The following is a 20,639-nucleotide window of genomic DNA, read 5'->3' on the forward strand; positions in this document are numbered from 1 at the left end:
ATTGTTTTCAGTTGTGTTTGTTTGTTTGTTTGTCCATGGACAAGATATCTCAAGAACTGCTGGATGGATTCAGATGAAACTTTCAGGGATGTGTGGCCCCGTGACTGGCACAAACTGGGTGTCGATGTAATTGACTAGCACCTCATCCCAAAATTTCAGGCCTTCTACCTATTGTAGAAAGGATTATTATTACTTTAATTATTTCACTTCTCAGAGCTTTTGATTTCAGTTGCTCCAGCTAATTCTGTAAGAAGAAACAACATCCTGTTGTCAAAGATCTCACAGGGTCTCTTTCCAAAATACTCAACATCCAAATATCAATCTCAAAATCCTCACTGTCCCCCAATAAAGCGGTTTCCTGAGCATGTTCTACTCTCATGTCAATCCCAAATTCTCCAGCAAATTTCTCAAATTTGATAAAGGTTGTTGCTGTTATCATTATTATGACAAACACAAACACACACACATATATATACATACATATATATATATATATATATATATAGCACCATCCGTTCGTGTCCGTTGCCAGCCTCGTCTGGCCTCCGTGCCAGTGGCACGTAAAAAGCACCCACTACACTCACGGAGTGGTTGGCGTTAGGAAGGGCATCCAGCCGTAGAAACACTGCCAGATCAGACTGGGCCTGATGCGGCCTTCCAGCTTCACAGACCCCAGTTGAACCGTCCAACCCATGCTAGCATGGAAAGCGGACGCTAAATGATGATGATGATGATATATATATATATATATATATACACATATATATATATATATATATATAGATATATATAATATATATATATATATATATACACAACAGGCTTCTTTCAAGCTGGCAGAATCGTTAGCACACTGGACAAAATGCTTAGTGGTATTTCACCAGTCGCTATGTCCAGAGTTCAAATTCTGCCAAGGTCAACTTAGCCTTTTGTTCTTTCGGGGTCGATAAAATAAGTACCAGCTGGACACTGGGGTTGATGTAACTGACTCATCTCCACCTCCCCGCAAGCCGTCCTTGTGACAAAATTATTATTATTATTATTGTATTGTATTGGCATCCTTTCTGTCTCCGGAGACAATGGAGTTGCGCATGAAGTAGTCTAGTCCGGCTTTTACATTTCATGAACTGATACATTTCCTGCTGTGGCTGTGTAGTCCTATCCTGGACAAACACTCCCTCTGGCAGGTACCGCAAATGTAGCGAAGACTGTTCCTGGCTGGTTGTAGTGCCATAGTCTCTTGTTTACGTCTCTTCCTTTCTTTCCATTTCTCCTCTCTCTCTCTGTCACTCTTTTGTATTCCCTCTTTTACAGTACGTCGCCATTATTATTATTATTATTATCATTCTATTTGGGAGGCAACTTGTATGAGGTGACATCTGTAATAAGGAAGACAATTCCTGCTGGGAAGACAACAGACCCCAGATAAGCTACAAAAACATCCTTCTTAAAAGTTGCTGATTACTTAATGATAAACGACGTTAACCTCTGATAACTTCAAGCTTTGTTATCAACTTCTTCCCCGTTCTTCAAGTACCAATATCATAATCTAGGGGTGGTTGTGGTGGTGGAGGTGGAAATATCAACGTTACCTCCACCACCCTGCACTTACTGCCATCTCTCAAAAAAAGTTGCAAACAGTTTTTGATGCAACTTGCCGGAAAAGTTGGTAATGACACAAGGAACAGATAATGAAATTTTGATAGAGATCTAGGAATTTTTATGGGTTCTTGAAGGATTTTTCATTTGTTATATTTACTTTACATGAAATATTACAATGTTACGTTCCTTGATTGTCATCATCATCATCATCATCATTTAACGTCCGCTTTCCATGCTAGCATGGGTTGGACGGTTCAACTGGGGTCTGGGAAGCCCGAAGGCTGCACCAGGCCAGTCAGATCTGGCAGTGTTTCTACAGCTGGATGCCCTTCCTAACGCCAACCACTCCAAAAGTGTAGTGGATGCTTTTTATGTGCCACCAACACAGGTGCCAGACGAGGCTGGTGAACGGCCATGCTTGGATGGTGTCTTTTACGTGCCACCGGCACGGAGGCCAGGTGAGGCTGGCAATGGCCACGATCGGATGGTGTTTGTTACGTGCCACCGGCACGGAGGCCAGGCGAGGCTGGCAATGGCCATGATCGGATGGTGTTTGTTACGTGCCACCAGCACGGAGGCCAGTCTCCCTTGAAAACACGCTCCTCGTTTCCACGTAACCTATGGTGGCGTTGCTGTTTCCAAAGTTTATTTTCGTTTCTCTATTAGTAATTTTACTCACATATCTATCTTAAAACGAGCTTGGCGGAGGTCTGCGCTCTCTGAGTGCTTTTCTAGTTTATCATAGAGGGCAGCAAGCCACACAAAAGTTTACGTGTAGGAGGACATTGTGTAATTACTGAGCTGAAAACATGGCAGGTGATATAGCAAGGTCTGATATTATTTCTATGTACAAGACCTGGCTGTTTTAGAAATTTAACATGGAGGGCAGTAAGCCACAAAAATGTCTATGTGGAAGTAGACATAAACATCAGGTGTTGCAAGACCTGATATAATTTCATTCTAGAAGTCCTCAGCCTCTTTAGAAATTTCTATAAAAACTGAACATAGGAGTCACCAAAGTCCATGCAAATATCACAAGAAGAAACACATGTTGCGTGGGATAATATAAGGAAATATGAGCGGCTGTGTGGTAAGTAGCTTGCTAACCAACCACATGGTTCCGGGTTCAGTCCCACTGCGTGGCACCTTGGGCAAGTGTCTTCTACTATAGCCTCGGGCCAACCAAAGCCTTGTGAGTGGATTTGGTAGACGGAAACTGAAAGAAGCCCGTCGTATATATGTATATATATATGTGTGTGTGTGTGTGTGTTTGTGTGTCTGTGTTTGTCCCACTAGCATTGCTTGACAACCAATGCTGGTGTGTTTACGTCCCCGTCACTTAGCGGTTCAGCAAAAGAGACCGATAGAATAAGTACTGGGCTTACAAAAGAATAAGTCCCGGGGTCGATTTGCTCGACTAAAGGCGGTGCTGCAGCATGGCCGCAGTCAAATGACTGAAACAAGTAAAAGAGTAAAGAGAGTAATTAAGTCACAGCAAAACATTAATTTTTGTTTGATTGAAATAATTTGGATTTGCTTTTTTGCCAGCGCCGCCTCGACTGGCTTCCGTGTCGGTGGCACGTAAAAAGCACCATCCGAATCGTGGCCGAAGCCAGTGCCGCCTCGACTGGCTTCCGTGCAGGTGGCACGTAAAATGCACCAATCCGCCGTGGCCGATGCCAGCCTCGCCTGGCTCCAGTGCAGGTGCACGTAAAAAGCACCCACTACACTCACTGGAGTGGTTGGCGTTAGGAAGGGCATCCAGCTGTAGAAACATTGCCAGATAAGACTGGAGCCTGGGGCAGCCTTCTGGCTTCCCAGATCCCCGGTTGAACCGTCCAACCCATGCTAGCATGGAAAACGGACGTTAAATGATGATGATGATGATGATGATGATTTCGAGGAAAGGGTGTCATTTGTAAAGTGCCATTTGGTGAAAAGAAGGAGGACTGAGTCAGAAATGGTTGGGAAGAGTGGCATTGGACAACACAAGAGAATACAAACTGCATCATGCACTCAACTACGCAATTGTGGTAGTGGACCAATGGGGTAGTTAACGCTCGTGACCACATGTAGCATCAAACCATGCTGCAGATTGCATGTAGTAAAAATCTATGTAGCAAACCACATGCAGGCTTGATGCATACAGACCAAATGTAGCATTAATGCATGCAGTGGGGCCACATGTAGCATTAAACACGCAATAGATCACTTTTAGCAATAAACATGCAGCAGACCACATGCAGCATTAATGCATGCAGCGGGTCACATGTAGCATTAAGCATGCAATAGATCGCCTTTAGTAATAAACATGCAGAAAATCACGTCACATTAATGCACACAGTAAACCACATGTAGCATTAAACATGCAATAGATAATTTTTGTAATAACGCTGCGACAAACATGCACCATTACTGCACACAGTAAGCCACATGTAGCACTAAACATGTAATAGGTCACTTTTAGTAATAAACATGCAGTAAACCACATGTAGTCCTAAACATGTAACAGATCGCTTTTAGTAATAAACATGCAGTAAATCACGTGTAGTCCTAAACATGTAATAGGTCGCTTTTAGTAATAAACATGCAGTAAACCACATGTAGTCCTAATCATGTAATAGGTCGCTTTTAGTAATAAACATGCAGTAAACCACATGTAGTCCTAAACACGTAATAGGTCTCTTTTAGTAATAAACATGCAGTAAACCACATGTAGTCCTAAACATGTAATAGGTCGCTTTTAGTAATAAACATGCAGTAAACCACATGTACTCCTAAACATGTAATAGGTCGCTTTTAGTAATAAACATGCAGTAAACCACATGTAGTCCTAAACATGTAATAGGTCGCTTTTAGTAATAAACATGCAGTAAACCACATGTAGTGTTTATCCATGCAGTGAACCACAGAGAGTGACAGCCGTAACACGTCATCTACTTACATTTTACTTGGCGAATTCTTTATGTTTGTCGTTCGACTGAATGTTGGAAAGGAAAGAAAAGAATAATTGAGAAAGGAGTGAGAGAAAAATGGAAATGAGAAAAAGAGGAATGCAAATGGAAGATGAATCAAAGAGAATGAAATGGTTAATGAAACAATATTTACGAAGAATAATTAATTTTAAGGGAAAACACCATACAATATACAGGGGTTGGTCAAAAGTCACATGACAGTGAATCAAAAACCATTTAATTCCAAGTTTTATTAACTGAATGAATTTAATAAAAGCATTCAAATATGAAACATCATGAAGATTGTTCAAACTGAAGTCCTTCTTGAGCAACACCTTAGAAAACTATCAACTGTGAATGAAGGGGTAGGAGCTTTAAGCAGGTGGAACCAAAGTTTTGATACTAGAAACAGGGGTACAGCTATTTTAATAAATCATATGAATTCCCCATCTCTAATTAACCCTTTAGCATTTAAACCGGCCATATCCGGCCAAAAGTATTCTGCCTGTTCTATGTTCAAACTGGCCAGATCTGGTCTTTCACACCAACCCTACAATATCGTTTTAAAAATTAACAGCTACCTCATCAAAATCTCACAGCTACAAGATAATTCATGATAAGTTCAAAACAATGTGGATGAAAAAAAGCATTAATTTTGGCAGAATAATTCATCATCATCATCATCATCTTTTAACATCCGTTCTCCATGCTAGCATGGGTTGGACGATTCGACCGGGGATCTGGGAAGCCAGAAGGCTGCACCAGGCTCCGGTCTTATCTGGCAAAGTTTCTACAGTTGGATGCCCTTCCTAACGCCAACCACTCCATGAGTGTAGTGGGTGCTTTTTACGTGCCACCTGCACTGGTGCCAGGCGAGGCTGGCATTGGCCACGGTCGGATTGGTGCATTTTATGGAAGCCAGTCAAGGCAGCACTGGCTTCGGCTACGATTCGGATGGTGCTTTTTACGTGCCACCGACACGGAAGCCAGTCGAGGCGGCGCTGGCATCGGCCACAATTCGGATGGTGCATTTTATGGAAGCCAGTCGAGGCGGCACTGGCTTCGGCTACGATTCAATGTGAACACTAAAGGGTTAAGGCTATGGTTAATTAGTAAAACTACACCTGTAGGACTGATCTAAGACTGACCTATGACCATGATTGCCTTGACAATCATGGCCTAAGTAGATCCTGGCCCACCTGATCTAAATGGGGAGGCCACCCACATTCACATCAGCGGTAAGAGCACCACAGAACACCGGAGTGGCAGGACTATACCTACCCAGGACCCAGAGAACAGCAATCAGGTGAGAAAGATGGTTAAGTGTTGAAATACACCGTTAAATTAACCAGGTAAAACAGGTGTTTATCAATGTTAAAGATTCCCACATACTTTGCAAATCCCTGTAAAATTCCATGGAAAAATAAACATGTTTTTAGAGATAGGATTTATCAAATTATTTTAATATCCTTTTGAAATGGGTTTTGTTATCTTTTTTGTTCAGAAGATTTTTGAAAATCTGTCGAGTGGCTGGGTGGATGAAAGGATAAAATATTGGGCTATCACCATGGATTGCAAGTTCAAACCTACCGCAGTTATTCACTTGCATCTTGGGCCACACCGTTTGATTTTTATATGCCTTTGTTGTAGAACGGGGTCCTAGAGCATGCAGAGATGTCATTGACAAATGAGTATCTTTGAAAAATAAAATGTTATAGGGACCAGGGATCAGTTCTTATTTATGAAAATAATGGGGCCAGGATTCAGTTCTTATTTGTGAAAATAAAGGGGCCAGGGGTCAGTTCTTATTTGTGAAAATAAAGGGGCCAGGGATCAGTTCTTATTTGTGAAAATAAAGGGGCCAGGGTTCAGTTCTTATTTGTGAAAATAAAGGGGCCAGGATTCAGTTCTTATTTGTGAAAATAAAGGGACCAGGGATCAGTTCTTATTTGCGAAAATAAAGGGGCCAGGATTCAGTTCTTATTTGCGAAAATAAAGGGGCCAGGATTCAGTTCTTATTTGCGAAAATAAAGGGACCAGGGATCAGTTCTTATTTATGAAAATAAAGGGGCCAGGATTCAGTTCTTATTTGTGAAAATAAAGGGGCCAGGATTCAGTTCTTATTTGTGAAAATAAAGGGGCCAGAATTCAGTTCTTATTTGCAAAAATAAAGGGGCCAGGAGTCAGTTCTTATTTGTGAAAATAAAGGGACCAGGGATCAGTTCTTATTTGTGAAAATAAAGGGGCCAGGATTCAGTTCTTATTTGTGAAAATAAAGGGTCCAGGAGTCATTTTTTATTTGCGAAAATAAAGGGGCAAGGGGTTAATTTTTATTTGTGAAAATGAGAGGCCATGCCCCACTGAATGTATAATGTTGGTGTGTGTAAGCAACATGGAGAGTACAGGGGGAGCATAGTGAAACAGAAAGAAAAAAAGAATGGAAACAACACTGCTTGTATGACAGGGTTGCTCATTTACATCTATTATGTGATGTGGAGACAGAGGCATACACAAAAGCATGCACACACATATACACACATATTTATACACATATAGGAATAAGTGTGGCTGTGTGCTAAGAAGTTTGCTTCCCAACCACATGGTTCCGGGTTCAGTCCCACTGCATGGCACCTTGGGCAAGTGTCTTCTACTATAGCCTTGGGTTGACCCAAGCCTTGTGAGTGGATTTGGTAGATGGAAACTGAAAGAAGCCCATCGCATGTGTGTGTGTCTTCTACCACGGTTTGAGAACTGGTGTTGGTTTGTTTATATCCTCATAATTTAGTGGTTTGGCAAAAAGGGACCAACAGAATAAGTACCAGGCTTGAAAATAAAGTCCTGGGGTCAATTCATTCGACTAAAAATTCTTCATGATGGTGCTCCAGCTGGGTTGCAGTGAAATGACTAAGATATACATACATATATACAAAACACACATATATATATTCTTCTATTTGTTGTTTCAGTCATTTGACTGTGGCCATGCTGGAGCACCACCTTTAGTTGAACAAATCAACCCCAGGACTTATTCTTTGTAAGCCTCGCACTTATTCTATCAGTCCCTTTTACCAAACCACTAAGTTACGGGGACATAAACACACCAACATCGGTTGTCAAGCGATGGTGGTGGGGACAAACATAGAAACACAATTATACATATATACACGTGTGTGTGAGTGAGACGGGCTTCTTTCAGTCTCCATCTACCAAATCCACTCACGAGGCTTTGGTTGGCCCAAGGCTATAGTAGAAGACACTTGCCCAAGGTGCCATGCAGTGGGACTGAACCAGAAACCTTGTGGTTGAGAAGTAAACTTCTTACCATACAGCCACACCTGCACCTATATATATATCACGTGATCGCATGACAGACCAGACCATCAGATGTTGTTACACATCGCTGGTCACAATGCGTTCGCATTGTTTTAGCCTTTGAATGATGCCACCCCGCTGGCTAAGCGAGCAGGCCAACAGAAGAAAGAGTGGTGAAAGAGTACAGCCGGAATCACCATCCCCTGCCGGAGCCTCGTGGAGCTTTTAGGTGTTTTCACTCAATAAACACTCACAACGCCCGGTCTAGGAATCGAAACCGCAACCCTACGACCGCAAGTCCGCTGCCCTAACCACTAGGCCATTGCGCCTCCATATATATATATATATATATAATGTATATATAATGTATATGAAGTGAATGAAGCAACAAAACCTTAAGAAATAAAAATAGAAATTTGCATTTTATATCTGGGTTATTGATTGTAAGAAAATCTTCCGTTCTGATAGATTCTGTTTTAAAGTGTCAACAGTCAAATTTCATCTTATCAACAGCTGGTGTAGAGTAAACAAATCCTTCCTTTACACAGAGACGTTAACAGCAACAAGTTAACAAAAGAGCCACTGCAGAGTGGCTCGACTTGCTAGAAATAGCAACCAAATCTGTCTTGACTCACACCTTGCCTTCTGAACAATAGCTAAGCGTGATAATGCTATTAAGGTTTCTGTGCATGGAGGAAAAAGACAGGATGGTTATGGATGGATTACCTTTGTTATAGGTCTGCTTAGCACTAGGGTAGCTGAGAGGGTGGCGGTAGGGGTGAGCTGGCAGAAATGTTAGCACGCCGGGCGAAATGCGTAGCCGTATTTCGTCTGTCGTTGCGTTCTGAGTTCAAATTCTGCCGAGGTCGACTTTGCCTTTCATCCTTTCGAGGTCGATAAATTAAGTACCAGTTACGCACTGGGGTCAATGTAATCGACTTAATCCCTTTGTCTGTCCTTGTTTTTCCCCTCTGTGTTTAGCCCCTTGTGGATAGTAAAGAAATAGGTGGGGGGCGATCGGCTCTGGGCGGCACTTTTAAAGAGGTGCTACTTTTGGGTCTGCTGTAGGTAATATGTTTTTTTTGTGGGTTCAGGGGTGGCAAACAGAAAGACTGTTTCAAAATGCCAACTTAATAATAATAATAATTATTATAAAAAGTTTTAGTTATTTTTTTTACTAAATCCCCACTAATTCTTGATTAGTTTCTGCAAAATTAAAGACATCATAGTAAGCAGTTTTATTGTTTCATTAGAAATAAGATGACAAAACAGCAAATTCAGAGTTTTGTAGCCATTTTGCACCATCTACCAATTTGTAGTCCTTGTATTCATTGAGGACAGTCCATGGTAAGTTTGACATAATATGAAGGGTAAAATTCCATTGTGTTTTCATTGCACAAGGTAAGGGTACTCTTAACACACACACGTGGCACATAAAAAGCACCATCCGAATCGTGGCCGAAGCCAGTGCCGCCTCGACTGGCTTTCGTGCAGGTGGCACGTAAAATGCACCAATCCGACCGTGGCCGATGCCAGCCTCGCCTGGCTCCAGTGCAGGTGGCACGTAAAAAGCACCCACTACACTCACGGAGTGGTTGGCGTTAGGAAGGGCATCCAGCTGTAGAAACATTGCCAGATAAGACCGGAGCCTGGTGCAGCCTCCTGGCTTCCCAGATCCCCGGTCGAACCGTCCAACCCATGCTAGCATGGAGAACGGACGTTAAACGATGATGATGATGATATGGTTCGGCTTTTGCCATAATAGATCGCTAGCCACTACACATTCTTTATTTTCTCCCCTTGTTTCTCTCCTTGTTCCTTTCTGTGGAAGAGCATAGGCTCGAAACGTTAAAGACTTTTTTCACTTCCCGAGTGTTATACTAATGCATCTGTTTGTTGTCTACACCACCTGTCTTCGTCTTTTGTTTATTTGTAAATTCTCCCTATACACACTCTTTACTCTTTTACTTGTTTCAGTCATATGACTGCGGCCATGCTGGAGCACCACCTTTAATCGAGCAAATCGACTCTGGGACTTATTCTTTGTAAGCCCAGTACTTATTCTATTGGTCTCTTTTGCTGAACTGCCAAGTTACGGGGATGTAAACACACCAGCATCGGTTGTCAAGCGATGTTGGGGGAACAAATACAGACACACAAACACTCACACACACATACACATACATATATATATACAACAGGCTTCTTTCAGTTTCCGTGAACCAAATCCACTCACAAGGCATTGGTCGGCCCAAGGCTATAATAGAAGACACTTGCCCAAGATGCCATGCAGTGGGACTGAACCCGGAACCATGTGGTTGGTAAGCAAGCTACTTACCACATAGCCACTCCTGCGCACACATTTTATATATATATATATATATATATATATATATATACACACACATACATACATACATATATATATATATATATACATATATACATACATACACACACAAGCATCTTTTAATTTCCTTCTACCAAATCAAGTCACAAGGCTTTAGTTAACCCATCCCCAAGGTGCCATGCAGTGGGACTGCACTTGGAACGATGTGATTGGGAAGCAAGCTTCTTACCACACAGCCACGCCTGCGCCTGTAATATGTATATTAATTTCTTTAAACAATTTTTGTTTAGTACAAAGGCCCCCATCAAGATTAAGTTGGTGGAGCATTCCACAAAATATAGGTTTGGGCGCCACGGTTTTAAGAAATTGGTAAAATGGGGTTCTGTAACGAAATAAGTTTGGAAACCACTGCTGGTTGTTCAGTGGGTCTCTTTGTACGAAAATGTGTTTTTATTTCTTTGTTTGGATTTCGTATATAGTAGAAAAAGGACTGTGAGAATACTCCCACAGCCCCCTCTAAGGACAACAGGCGGTTGTTGGTACGAGAAAGCATTGTTGGCGAAAAGGAAAAAAAAAAAAAAAAAAAAAAAAAAAAACTAGGGGAGACGGTTATTTGAAGGAACTGAAATCGCGCCACTGGGCCCCCGGTGGTGGTTCGTGTGAGCCAAACGGCTGGCGGTTGCCAGCTGAACTCCAAGATAATACATCAAATATCATTATTCTACCTGTAAGTGTGTGTGTGTGTGTTTATGCACGCGTGCGTGGCGTAGGTATGTGTCAACAGGTAGTAACATGAAGGGGGACAAATTGACGCCAGGATACACAGGCCCCTCCGACACCCGTGTCCCGTACTTACAAAGGTATATAATAGAATAGGGTGGCCGGGGTAGGGTGAAATAATACGCTGCAGATGGTCTGTGTTCTGTAGCTGCCTGCTTTTTATTTCGACTGGTAACAGGTTTTTATTGTCAAGCGTGGCAAGGTCCCCTCCACCCCCGCGAATGTAGGTAGATACAAGGTACAGGTACGCGTGTGTGTGTGTGTATATATAGAGAGAGGAGTGTGTGAGGGTTAATAGATAAAGAGAGAGTGAGTTGGAGAGAGAAAGAGAAGCAGTGCCTAAAGGGAAGGGAAAGAGTAAGACATACAAAAGCACAAAGAAAAAGAAAGGAAAGAAAAGGAGGTGGATAAAGAAAACGACAGAAAGGGAGAAATAAAGAACAAGAGAAAGGGAAATACAAAGAGAAAGGGAGAGAGAGAAAGAGGGGAGCGAAGGAGGAGAGGGGGAAGTATAAGAAGAGAGAGAGAGAGTGAGGGATAAGAGAGAAGAGAGAGCGAGGGATAAGAGAGGAGAGAGAGGGATAAGAGAGGAGAGAGAGGGATAAGAGAGGGGAGAGAGAAAGGAGGGAGAGAGAGAGCAAAAGATAGAAAGGAAAGAGAGAGAGACGACAGAGGGAGAGGAAAGGTAGGAAAGAAGAGGTTGTTGCACGCGTTACATCGAGAGGAGAAAAGAGATGTAGAGAGGGGAAGGGGAGAGGGAAGGAAGGCAATGAACGGTGGATAAGAAAGAAAGAAAGAAAGAAAGAAAGAAAAACTGATAGAAAAGCAGACGAGAAAAAATGGGAGGAGGAGAGATTGGCAGACGATAAGAGTAGGAGGAGGAGGAAGCAAAGAGCAGGACACAGTCGGCTGGTAATGTGTGTAGACATATACACTCGCATGCATGCATGCATACACACACACATTATCTTTTGTTTCAGTCATTAGATTGCGGCCACGCTGGGGCATCGCCTTGAAGAATTTTAGTCGAATAAATCGACGCCAGGATCTTTTCTAAAAGATACTTTTTCCTTTCAGTCTGGTATTTAATTCTAAGGTTCAGACGTAAACCCCAACAGCGGTTATCATTCAGTGGTGGGGGACGAACTCACTCACACACATCTTTATATATAAAAGAGAGGTTGTGTGCTGTCTATCTCCTACGATTTAGATTCCTAACTACTCCCACATTTTGCGGTGCAGTTTAACCAAAACCGGGTATCTTATAGTCGTGATTCATATCGAGCCCTTCTGGGTATTAGCGCGCGTCTACGATGAGTCTACGATTTAAAAAAAAATTTACCATCATTTTTTTCCATTTTAATGCATTTTTTCGCTATTATATAAGGGAAGTAACTCTCTAAAAATGTCTACGATGAGTCAACGATTTAAAAATAAATTTACCATCATTTTTTTCCATTTTTAATGCATTTTTTTCTACTTTTTGGCTATAACTCTCTAAAAATGCTTATATAGTTATTTCCCTTACAAACCCGAGCAACGCCGGGCGATATTGCTAGTACACTATATATATTCTACTTTTATTGGTTTCAGTCATTTGAATGTGGCCATGCTGGAGCAATAAGGCAGGTGATTTGAAAGGAAAATAGCTGAACAAACTAGTTTCGTCGCGTGAGGGAAAGACAACCTGATCACGTGAGTGTGTGTGCGAGGAAGAAAGAATAATAGAGAGGGGGAGAAAGAGTGAAAGAACGAGAAGGGGAGGGAACCTGAAAAGAGATAGGGAGAAGGGGAGAGTGAGAGTGAGAGAGAGGGAGAGGTATGGGGATAGATAGAGGGAGAGGTAGAAATAGGGGAAGCGAGGGGATAGAGAGAGGGAGAAGGAGAGTGAGAGAGATAGAAAGGAAGGGAGAATGGAGGGTAGTTGAACAGGTGCACAACCATAGAAACCAGCCTGTGTTCACGTCTCGAACTCCACTTCACAGAAATAAAAGAAACAAATCGTTGACACTGGCTCAGTAGACGTCATGTGTGATGTGAACCGTGACGAGACAGAGAAAGACAGGTAGACAGTGAGGGGGGGATACGTCTTTTTCCCTCTCTATCTCTCACATGTACACGCGCGCACGCACACACAGAACAATGGTTTTTTGATTTCAGCACACGACACGGCCAAAAATTTTGAGGGATAAAAAGCCAAAGTTTGACTCCGGTCGGTCGGAGTTGAACTTACAACGTACAGAGCCGGAAGAACTATCGCAAAAGCATTTGCTTCGATGCTCTAACAATTTGGCCAAATAAGAATTCTTTCAGTTCCAGCACAAGGCCAGGAATTTTGAAGGGAATTAGCGACCAAGATCGACCCCAGTACATGTTACTAAATTCTTCATTTTTTTCAAAATAAATTGAAACAAAGGGAGTGCATTTCAACAGAAATACGGTAACAAAAGGGTTAACTCTGGATATGAACCCACCCGAAACTGTCCCTGGCTCTATGAAACAAGGTTTCTGTTTTTGAAATGATCCCAAGTTGAAAATTTCTTCGAAATTTCACGTTTGGTGCCAAACACCAAATTAATGATAAAGATATTTCATGTAATTCTTCATTATTTCTAAAATTAATTGGAAAAAAAAGCAGTGTATTAGAAAATTACTATTTGTAAATCTCATACCGAGAGATATTCAGCCACAATACTTTGGAGTAAAGATTGTTTGGCCAACATAACATGGCAGTCCTGGTTTAGGACGAATGTTGCTGTAATTTAGCCCCAGGAGACATCGTCTCCAGCTGGCTACACGACAAGAACTAGATTACCTTGTTCGAAAATCTAAGGATCGTGTTGTATAGCCAGCTTGTAATTTTTTGTTAAAATACACTGCTTTTGGAGATAAGATTGTTTGCCAACATAACATGGTAGTCCTGGTTTAGGACGAATGTTGCTGTAATTTAGCTCCAGGAGACTAGTCCTCTTCCCCCAAAATTCCAGACCTTGTGCCTACAGTAGAATGTACCCGGCAAAAACGACCGATAGAATAAGTACTAGGCTTACAAAGTATAAGTCCTGGGATCAATTTGTTTGAGTGAAGGCGGTGCTCCAGCATGGCCGTAGTCAAATGACTGAAACAAATAAAATAGTTTTCACAATTCTCAAAATAATAAATCCCCCCCTTTCCTTTCAATGCTTTATTCTAAGATTGAGGTGATGGCCACGGCGAGCTGGAAACGGAGTAGCGCAGAGGACAAAATGCTTAGCGACAATTCTTCCATTCTGAGCTTAAATTCCGCCGAGCTCAGCTTTGCCTATCATCCTTTCGGGGGTCGATAAAATAAAGTATCAGTCAAGCACTGGGGGTCTATGTAATAGATTTCCCCTCCCTGCAGGCCTTGTGCCCCAAATCAGAAAGAATTATAATCGGAGTAGTGGTAACTGTTCGTAAAATAATAAGGTTTAGGGGTCTGTGATTTTTGGTAAATGGTTTTATATAAGGCTATTGAAAAGGTTGCAAGACGCAACGAAAATTTTAGGAAAATAAAAATAAGAAATAAGTGGAAATTTTACCGGTGAGTGTGTTACATTATAAAGGCACAAAAAGAAAATGACTCCCCAGACACAGCAGTATATACTCTTTTACTTGTTTCAGTCATTTGACTGCGGCCATGCTGGAGCAAATCGACCCCAGGACTTATTCTTTGTAAGCCTAGTACTTATTCTATCGGTCTCCTTTACCGAACCGCAAAGTTACGGGGACATGAACACAGACTAGTCATTTATTATATATATATATTATATATATATATATATATATATACACACACATACATATACACGACAGGCTTCTTTCAGTTCGCTACCAATCCACTCACAAGGCTTTGGTCGACCCGAGGCTATAGTAGAAGACACTTGCCCAAAATGCCATGTTGGTAAGCAAGCTACTTACCACACAGCCACTCCTGACCCTATTATATATATATATATATATATATATATATATATATATATATATATATATATATACAACGGGTTTCTTACAGTTTCTGTCTACCAAATCCACTGACAAGGCTTTGGTCGGACCGAGGCTATAGTAGAAGACACTTGCCCACGGTACCACGCAGTAGGGTTGAATCCGGAACCATGTGGTTGGTAAGCAAGCTACTTACCACGCAGCCACTCCTGCGATATCACTGTATGCTTGTGAGCGTGTGTATATAAGTGCGCGTATGGTATTTGGGCAGAATCGTTAGCACGCCGGGCGAGATGTTTAGTGGTATTTCGTCTGCCGATACGTTCTGAGTTCAAATTCTGCAGAGGTCGACTTTGCCTTTCATCCTTTCGGGGTCGATAAATTAAGTACCAGTTACGCACTGGGGTCGATGTAATCGACTTAATACCTATGTCTGTCCTTGTTTGTCCCCTCTGTGATTAGCCCCTTGTGGGTATTAAAGAAATAGGTATTTGTGTGCGCTCTTTCTATCTTTCTTTGTTAAATAGTGTGTGTGTTTATACGCGTGTAAAACCCGATCCAGCGGTGGTCGGCGAAGAAGTCATTGTTCGGAGAGGACAACATCTGATTGGCCTCGTAAAGGAACAGCTGTCGCGAAAGAGCACACGGCCAGAGACACACACGCGCGCACACAGTCTGTGGCACGCGACCATGGACGACGGGCGGGCAGCAGGCGACAGGAATCTAATTACGTTTAAGAGAGAGAGAGAGAGAGAGAGAGAGAGAGACGGACATACAACAAGTGAATGGTGGATTCGTGGAAGAGGAGGAGGAGGCGTGGCTAAATGGTGGGAGGGAGGAGATTGTGAAGAAAGAGAGGGGAAGGGGGCTCGAAACAAGACGAGATTAAAGAGAGAACGAATGTAAGAGAGAGGAATACTAGTGTGAGAGAAAGGGACAAAGAGGATAAAGGGGGGAAGGAGTGTGCGTGTGTGTGTGTGGGAAGGTAGAGATAGATAGAGGGAGTAAGAGAGATATAGAGAGTGGGGTGAGAAATAGATAGAAAGGGAGTGTGAGGGAGTGAGAGATAGAGTGCGAGAGAGAGGGAGTGTTAGAATTACAAAGAAAGAGATAAAGGAAGGAGAGGGAGAATGAATGGTGGTGGTGGTGGTGGTGGAAATAAGGGCTGGAAAGAGAAAGAAACGGGACAAAGGAATGAAGAAAGGGTTAAAAAGTGTGCGTGTATGTGTGTGAGGGAGGGAGAGAGAGAGAGAGACAGAGAGGTGCAGAAATGGGGGTGGAGATAACGATAGAGAGGAAGAAAATGAAAGGAAGAAAGAAGGAAAAGATATATTTAGATCCCTATCTTTCTATCTCCTCGTCCCCTATCTATCTACCTACCTACACACCCACCTACCTACCTACCCACCCACTCACCTACCCACCCACCCACCTACCTACCTACCAACCAACCTACCTACCTACTTACCTACCTACCCACCTACTTACCTACCCACCCACCCACCTACCTACAAGATATACTGCGGTCAATTGGCATAGTCGTTAGAGGATCGGATAAATAGCGATTATTGTCGAGGTTCATTCACTGCGATCTGATTTCGAATCCCATAAGGTCAATCAATAAATAAGGTACCAACCTAGGGTTCACTCAGTTGTCTCCCCTCTCGCTCAAACTGTTCCATTCTTGGATGTTCTGCTGGATTAAGAGAGAGAGAGAGAGACGAGGTACCTAAAACAATGAGACCCTGGGAGTGGATTTCTAAAACGGTAACTGAAGGAAGCCCATCACACACACACACACATATATATATATATATATATATATTATATATATAGGCGCAGGAGTGGCTGTGTGGTAAGTAGCTTGCTAACCAACCACATGGTTCCGGGTTCAGTCCCACTGCGTGGCACCTTGGGCAAGTGTCTTCTGCTATAGCCCCGGGCCGACCAATGCCTTGTGAGTGGATTTGGTAGACGGAAACTGAAAGAAGCCTGTCGTATATATGTATATATATATATATATATATATATATGCGTGTGTGTATGTTTGTGTGTCTGTGTTTGTCCCAAAAGCATTGCTTGACAACCGATGCTGGTGTGTTTACGTCCCCGTCACTTAGCGGTTCGGCAAAAGAGTCCGATAGAATAAGTACTGGGCTTACAAAGAATAAGTCCTGAGGGTCGATTTCCTCGACTAAAGGCGGTGCTCCAGCATGGCCGCAGTCAAATGAGTGAAACAAGTAAAAGAGTAAAGAGTATATATTTCTAGATTTATAGGAAATATTATATTGACAAGGAAATGAGCCTTCGGTTCTAATCCAGAAACGATTCGTCTATAATTAATCCATAGGCTGGGATTTCGTTATTTTCTTCCTTTTTTGCCATATACAGGTTACAAATTCTGTTTGTTTGTGGAGACTTTTTATTAGTAGGAGAAATAGTATCAATTTAGCTGCTATTTCTAATATTTTCGGTATGTGGTTTTGAGCAACTTGTTGCAATTAACCCTTAATTATAATTATATATATATATATAATTATAGGCGCAGAAGTGGCTGTGTGGTAAGTAGCTTATTTACCGACGGTATGATTCCGGGTTCAGTCCCACTGCGTGGCATCTTGGGCAAGTGTCTTTTACTATAGCCTTGTGAGTAGATTTGGTAGATAGAAACTGAAAGAAGCCCGTCGAGTATATATATATATATATATATATATATGTGTGTGTGTGTGTGTATGATGTATATATGTGTGTGTGTGTGCGCGCGTCTGTCCCCCACCATCGCTTGACAAGAGAGACCGATAGAATAAGTACTAGGCTTACAAAGAATAAGTCCTGGGGTCGATTTGCTCGACTAAAGGTGGTGCTCCAGCATGGCCACACTCAAAGTACTGAAACAAGTAAAAGAGTAAGTACCGGGGTAAACTTGTTCCACTACAATACTTCGAAGCTATGCTCCAACATGGCCACAGTCTAATAATTAATGAGAAAGGACTAGCGTATTTTTTCTGGAGAGAGAGAGAGACGAGAGGAGAGACGAGAGAGAGAGAGAGAGACAGAGAGAGAGACAGAGAGAGAGAGAGACAGAGAGAGAGAGAGACAGAGAGAGAAAGAGAGAGAGAGACGAGACAGAGAGAGAAAGAGAGGAGAGAGAGAGAAAGAGAGAGAAAGAAAAGAAAGAGAGAGAAAGAGAGAGAAAGAGAGAGAGGGAAAGAGAGAACAGCCAATGAAATCGAAGTGGGCGGAGTTTACAAAAAAGTAGGCGGAGTTTAGACGACAAGGCTACCACCAAACCATTGTCGCCTGCTCATTCGAGCATTACTAAAGATACGTGCTGTTTGACTGAGTTTTTTTCATTTTTCTTATTTCTCCCGCCGCACAGCTGATGCACTCCAGAGCCAGGCATCAACGTCACGGCCTCCCATATAATCAAAGGAAACATATATATTACCTTACATCCACCTCGATAGCAACAGATGTCGCACAGAACAACAAACGTTAGCAATAAAAGAAAATCAAAATTTAACAAGAGAGTCACTGTGGGTACTGAACCTGCTAAAAATAGCAGCCGGTCAGTCCTAATCCAGTAAATTTACGAGCAAAGGCACTCCAGCGCTGGCTATCACGTCAACTTTGCCTTTCAGAGTCGATAATATATGTACCAGTTGATTACTGGGGGTCCGCGTACTTTATTTCCTCACCCGAAATTGCTGGCCTTGCGCCAAAATTGGAAACCATTATTATTACAATTATTATTATTATTATTATTAAATTCCGCCGAGGTCGACTTTGCCTTTCATCCTTTCGGGGCCGATTAAATAAGTACCAAGTTACGCACTGGGGTCGATGTATTCGACTTAGTCCATTTGTCTGTCCTTGTTTGTCCTCTCTCTGTTTAGCCCCTTGTGGGTAATAAAGAAACAGGTATTTTGTCTGTCTTTACATTCTGAGTTCAAATTCCGCCGAGGTCAACTTTGCCTTTCATTCTTTCGGGGTCGATTAAATAAGTACCAGTTACGCACTGGGGTCGATATAATCGATATAATAGGTATTTCGTCTGTCGTTACGTTCTGAGTTCAAATTCCGCCCCGGTCGACTTTGCATTTCATTCTTTCTAGGTCGATAAATTAAGTACCAGTTACGCACTGGGGGTCGATGTAAATGACTATCCCCTTCCCCCAACTTTCAGGTCTTGTGCTTATAACAGAAATTACTTCTTTTTTTTTTAGCTACACCTCCCTCTCTCATGTCTGGACCAAATCTTAAAAAGACCACATTACACAGTACAGTAATCCCTCGACTATCGCGACCCCACTTTTTCCCCCGTGATAAGTGAAAATCCGCGAAGTAGAAACAGTACAGTAGTGTATATTTTTTGCTATTATTTTTATGATTTATTTATATTTATTTCAGGAGTGGCTGTGTGGGAAGTAGCTTGCTAACCAACCACATGGTTCCGGGTTCAGTCCCACTGCGTGGCATCTTGGGCAAGTGTCTTCTGCTATAGCCTCGGGCCGACCAATGCCTTGTGAGTGGATTTGGTAGACGGAAACTGAAAAGAAGCCTGTCGTATATATGTATATATATGTGTGTGTGTGTGTCTGTGTTTGTCCCCCTAGCATTGCTTGACAACCGATGCTGGTGTGTTTGCGTCCCCGTTACTTAGCGGTTCGGCAAAAAAAAGACCGATAGAATAAGTACTGGGCTTACAAAGAATAAGTCCCGGGGTCGATTTGCTCGACTAAAGGCGGTGCTCCAGCATGGCCGCAGTTAAATGACTGAAACAGGTAAAAGAGTAAAGAGTATAAATGCAAAACAACACCGCGGAGGAATCGACGTAAGCGTCAATAATAAACCGTGATAAGTGAACCGCGATATGGTGAGGGAGTACTGTATGTCCTGCCCCTTTTAGCAGAATCTGGTGTGGTTTAGCTGCTATTTTTAGCAGGTCCAGTACCCACAGTGACCCCTCCGTCATCTCGTTGACAAACATGTGACTTGCAGGACGCCGCAAAACTTAAATCACCCGTTTTCTTTTCTCCAAGTGTACTCCAAGGTGAACTATGCTTGAAAAACTAGCATAGTCTTTCTGAACTAGACCGAGTTCGATCCTAGGTCTACTCAATCAGGACTAACCTAGGGTTACCACACACAACGCCATGATGCTTCACAAATTTTTTTTTTTTACTTGTTTCAGTCATTTTGACTGCGGCCATGCTGGAGCGCCGCCTTTAGTCGAGCAACTCAACCCCAGAACTTATTCTTTGTAAGCCCAGTACTTATTCTATCGGTCTCTTTTTGCCGAACCGCTAAGTAACGGGGACATAAACACACCAGCATCGGTTGTCAAGCAATGCTAGGGGGACAAACACAGACACATAAACATATACACACACATACATATATATATATATATATATATATATATACATATATACGACGGGCTTCTTTCAGTTTCCGTCTACCAAATCCACTCACAAGGCATTGGTCGGCCCGAGGCTATAGTAGAAGACACTTGCCCAAGGTGCCACGCAGTGGGACTGAACCCGGAACCATGTGGTTGGTAAGCAATCTACTTACCACACAGCCACTCCTGCGCCTCCTCCTGTTTCAAAATTTCGCACAAGGCCAGCAATTTCGGGGGAGGGGCTAAATCCCCCAAAAGGATGAAAGGCGGAGTG

At 42.4% G+C, this 20,639-nt stretch overlaps 1 protein-coding gene across 2 annotated transcripts in view; it reads right to left on the reverse strand.

Annotated features, from left to right (window-relative positions):
* Window positions 1–20,639, reverse strand: part of LOC115224855 (TNF receptor-associated factor 4) — a 113,185-nt gene that overhangs the window by 39,571 nt on the left and 52,975 nt on the right. The window contains exon 2 of one of the 2 annotated variants that reach the window (XM_029795803.2): window positions 4,547–4,582. The exons of the other annotated variant lie outside the window; for it this stretch is intronic. Coding sequence (XP_029651663.1) covers window positions 4,547–4,582 — 36 coding nt within the window. The remainder of the gene's footprint in view (window positions 1–4,546; window positions 4,583–20,639) is intronic. 2 annotated transcript variants of the gene reach the window in all.

Source organism: Octopus sinensis, linkage group LG26 (assembly GCF_006345805.1).
Source record: "Octopus sinensis linkage group LG26, ASM634580v1, whole genome shotgun sequence".
Taxonomy (NCBI): Eukaryota; Metazoa; Mollusca; class Cephalopoda; order Octopoda; family Octopodidae; genus Octopus; species Octopus sinensis.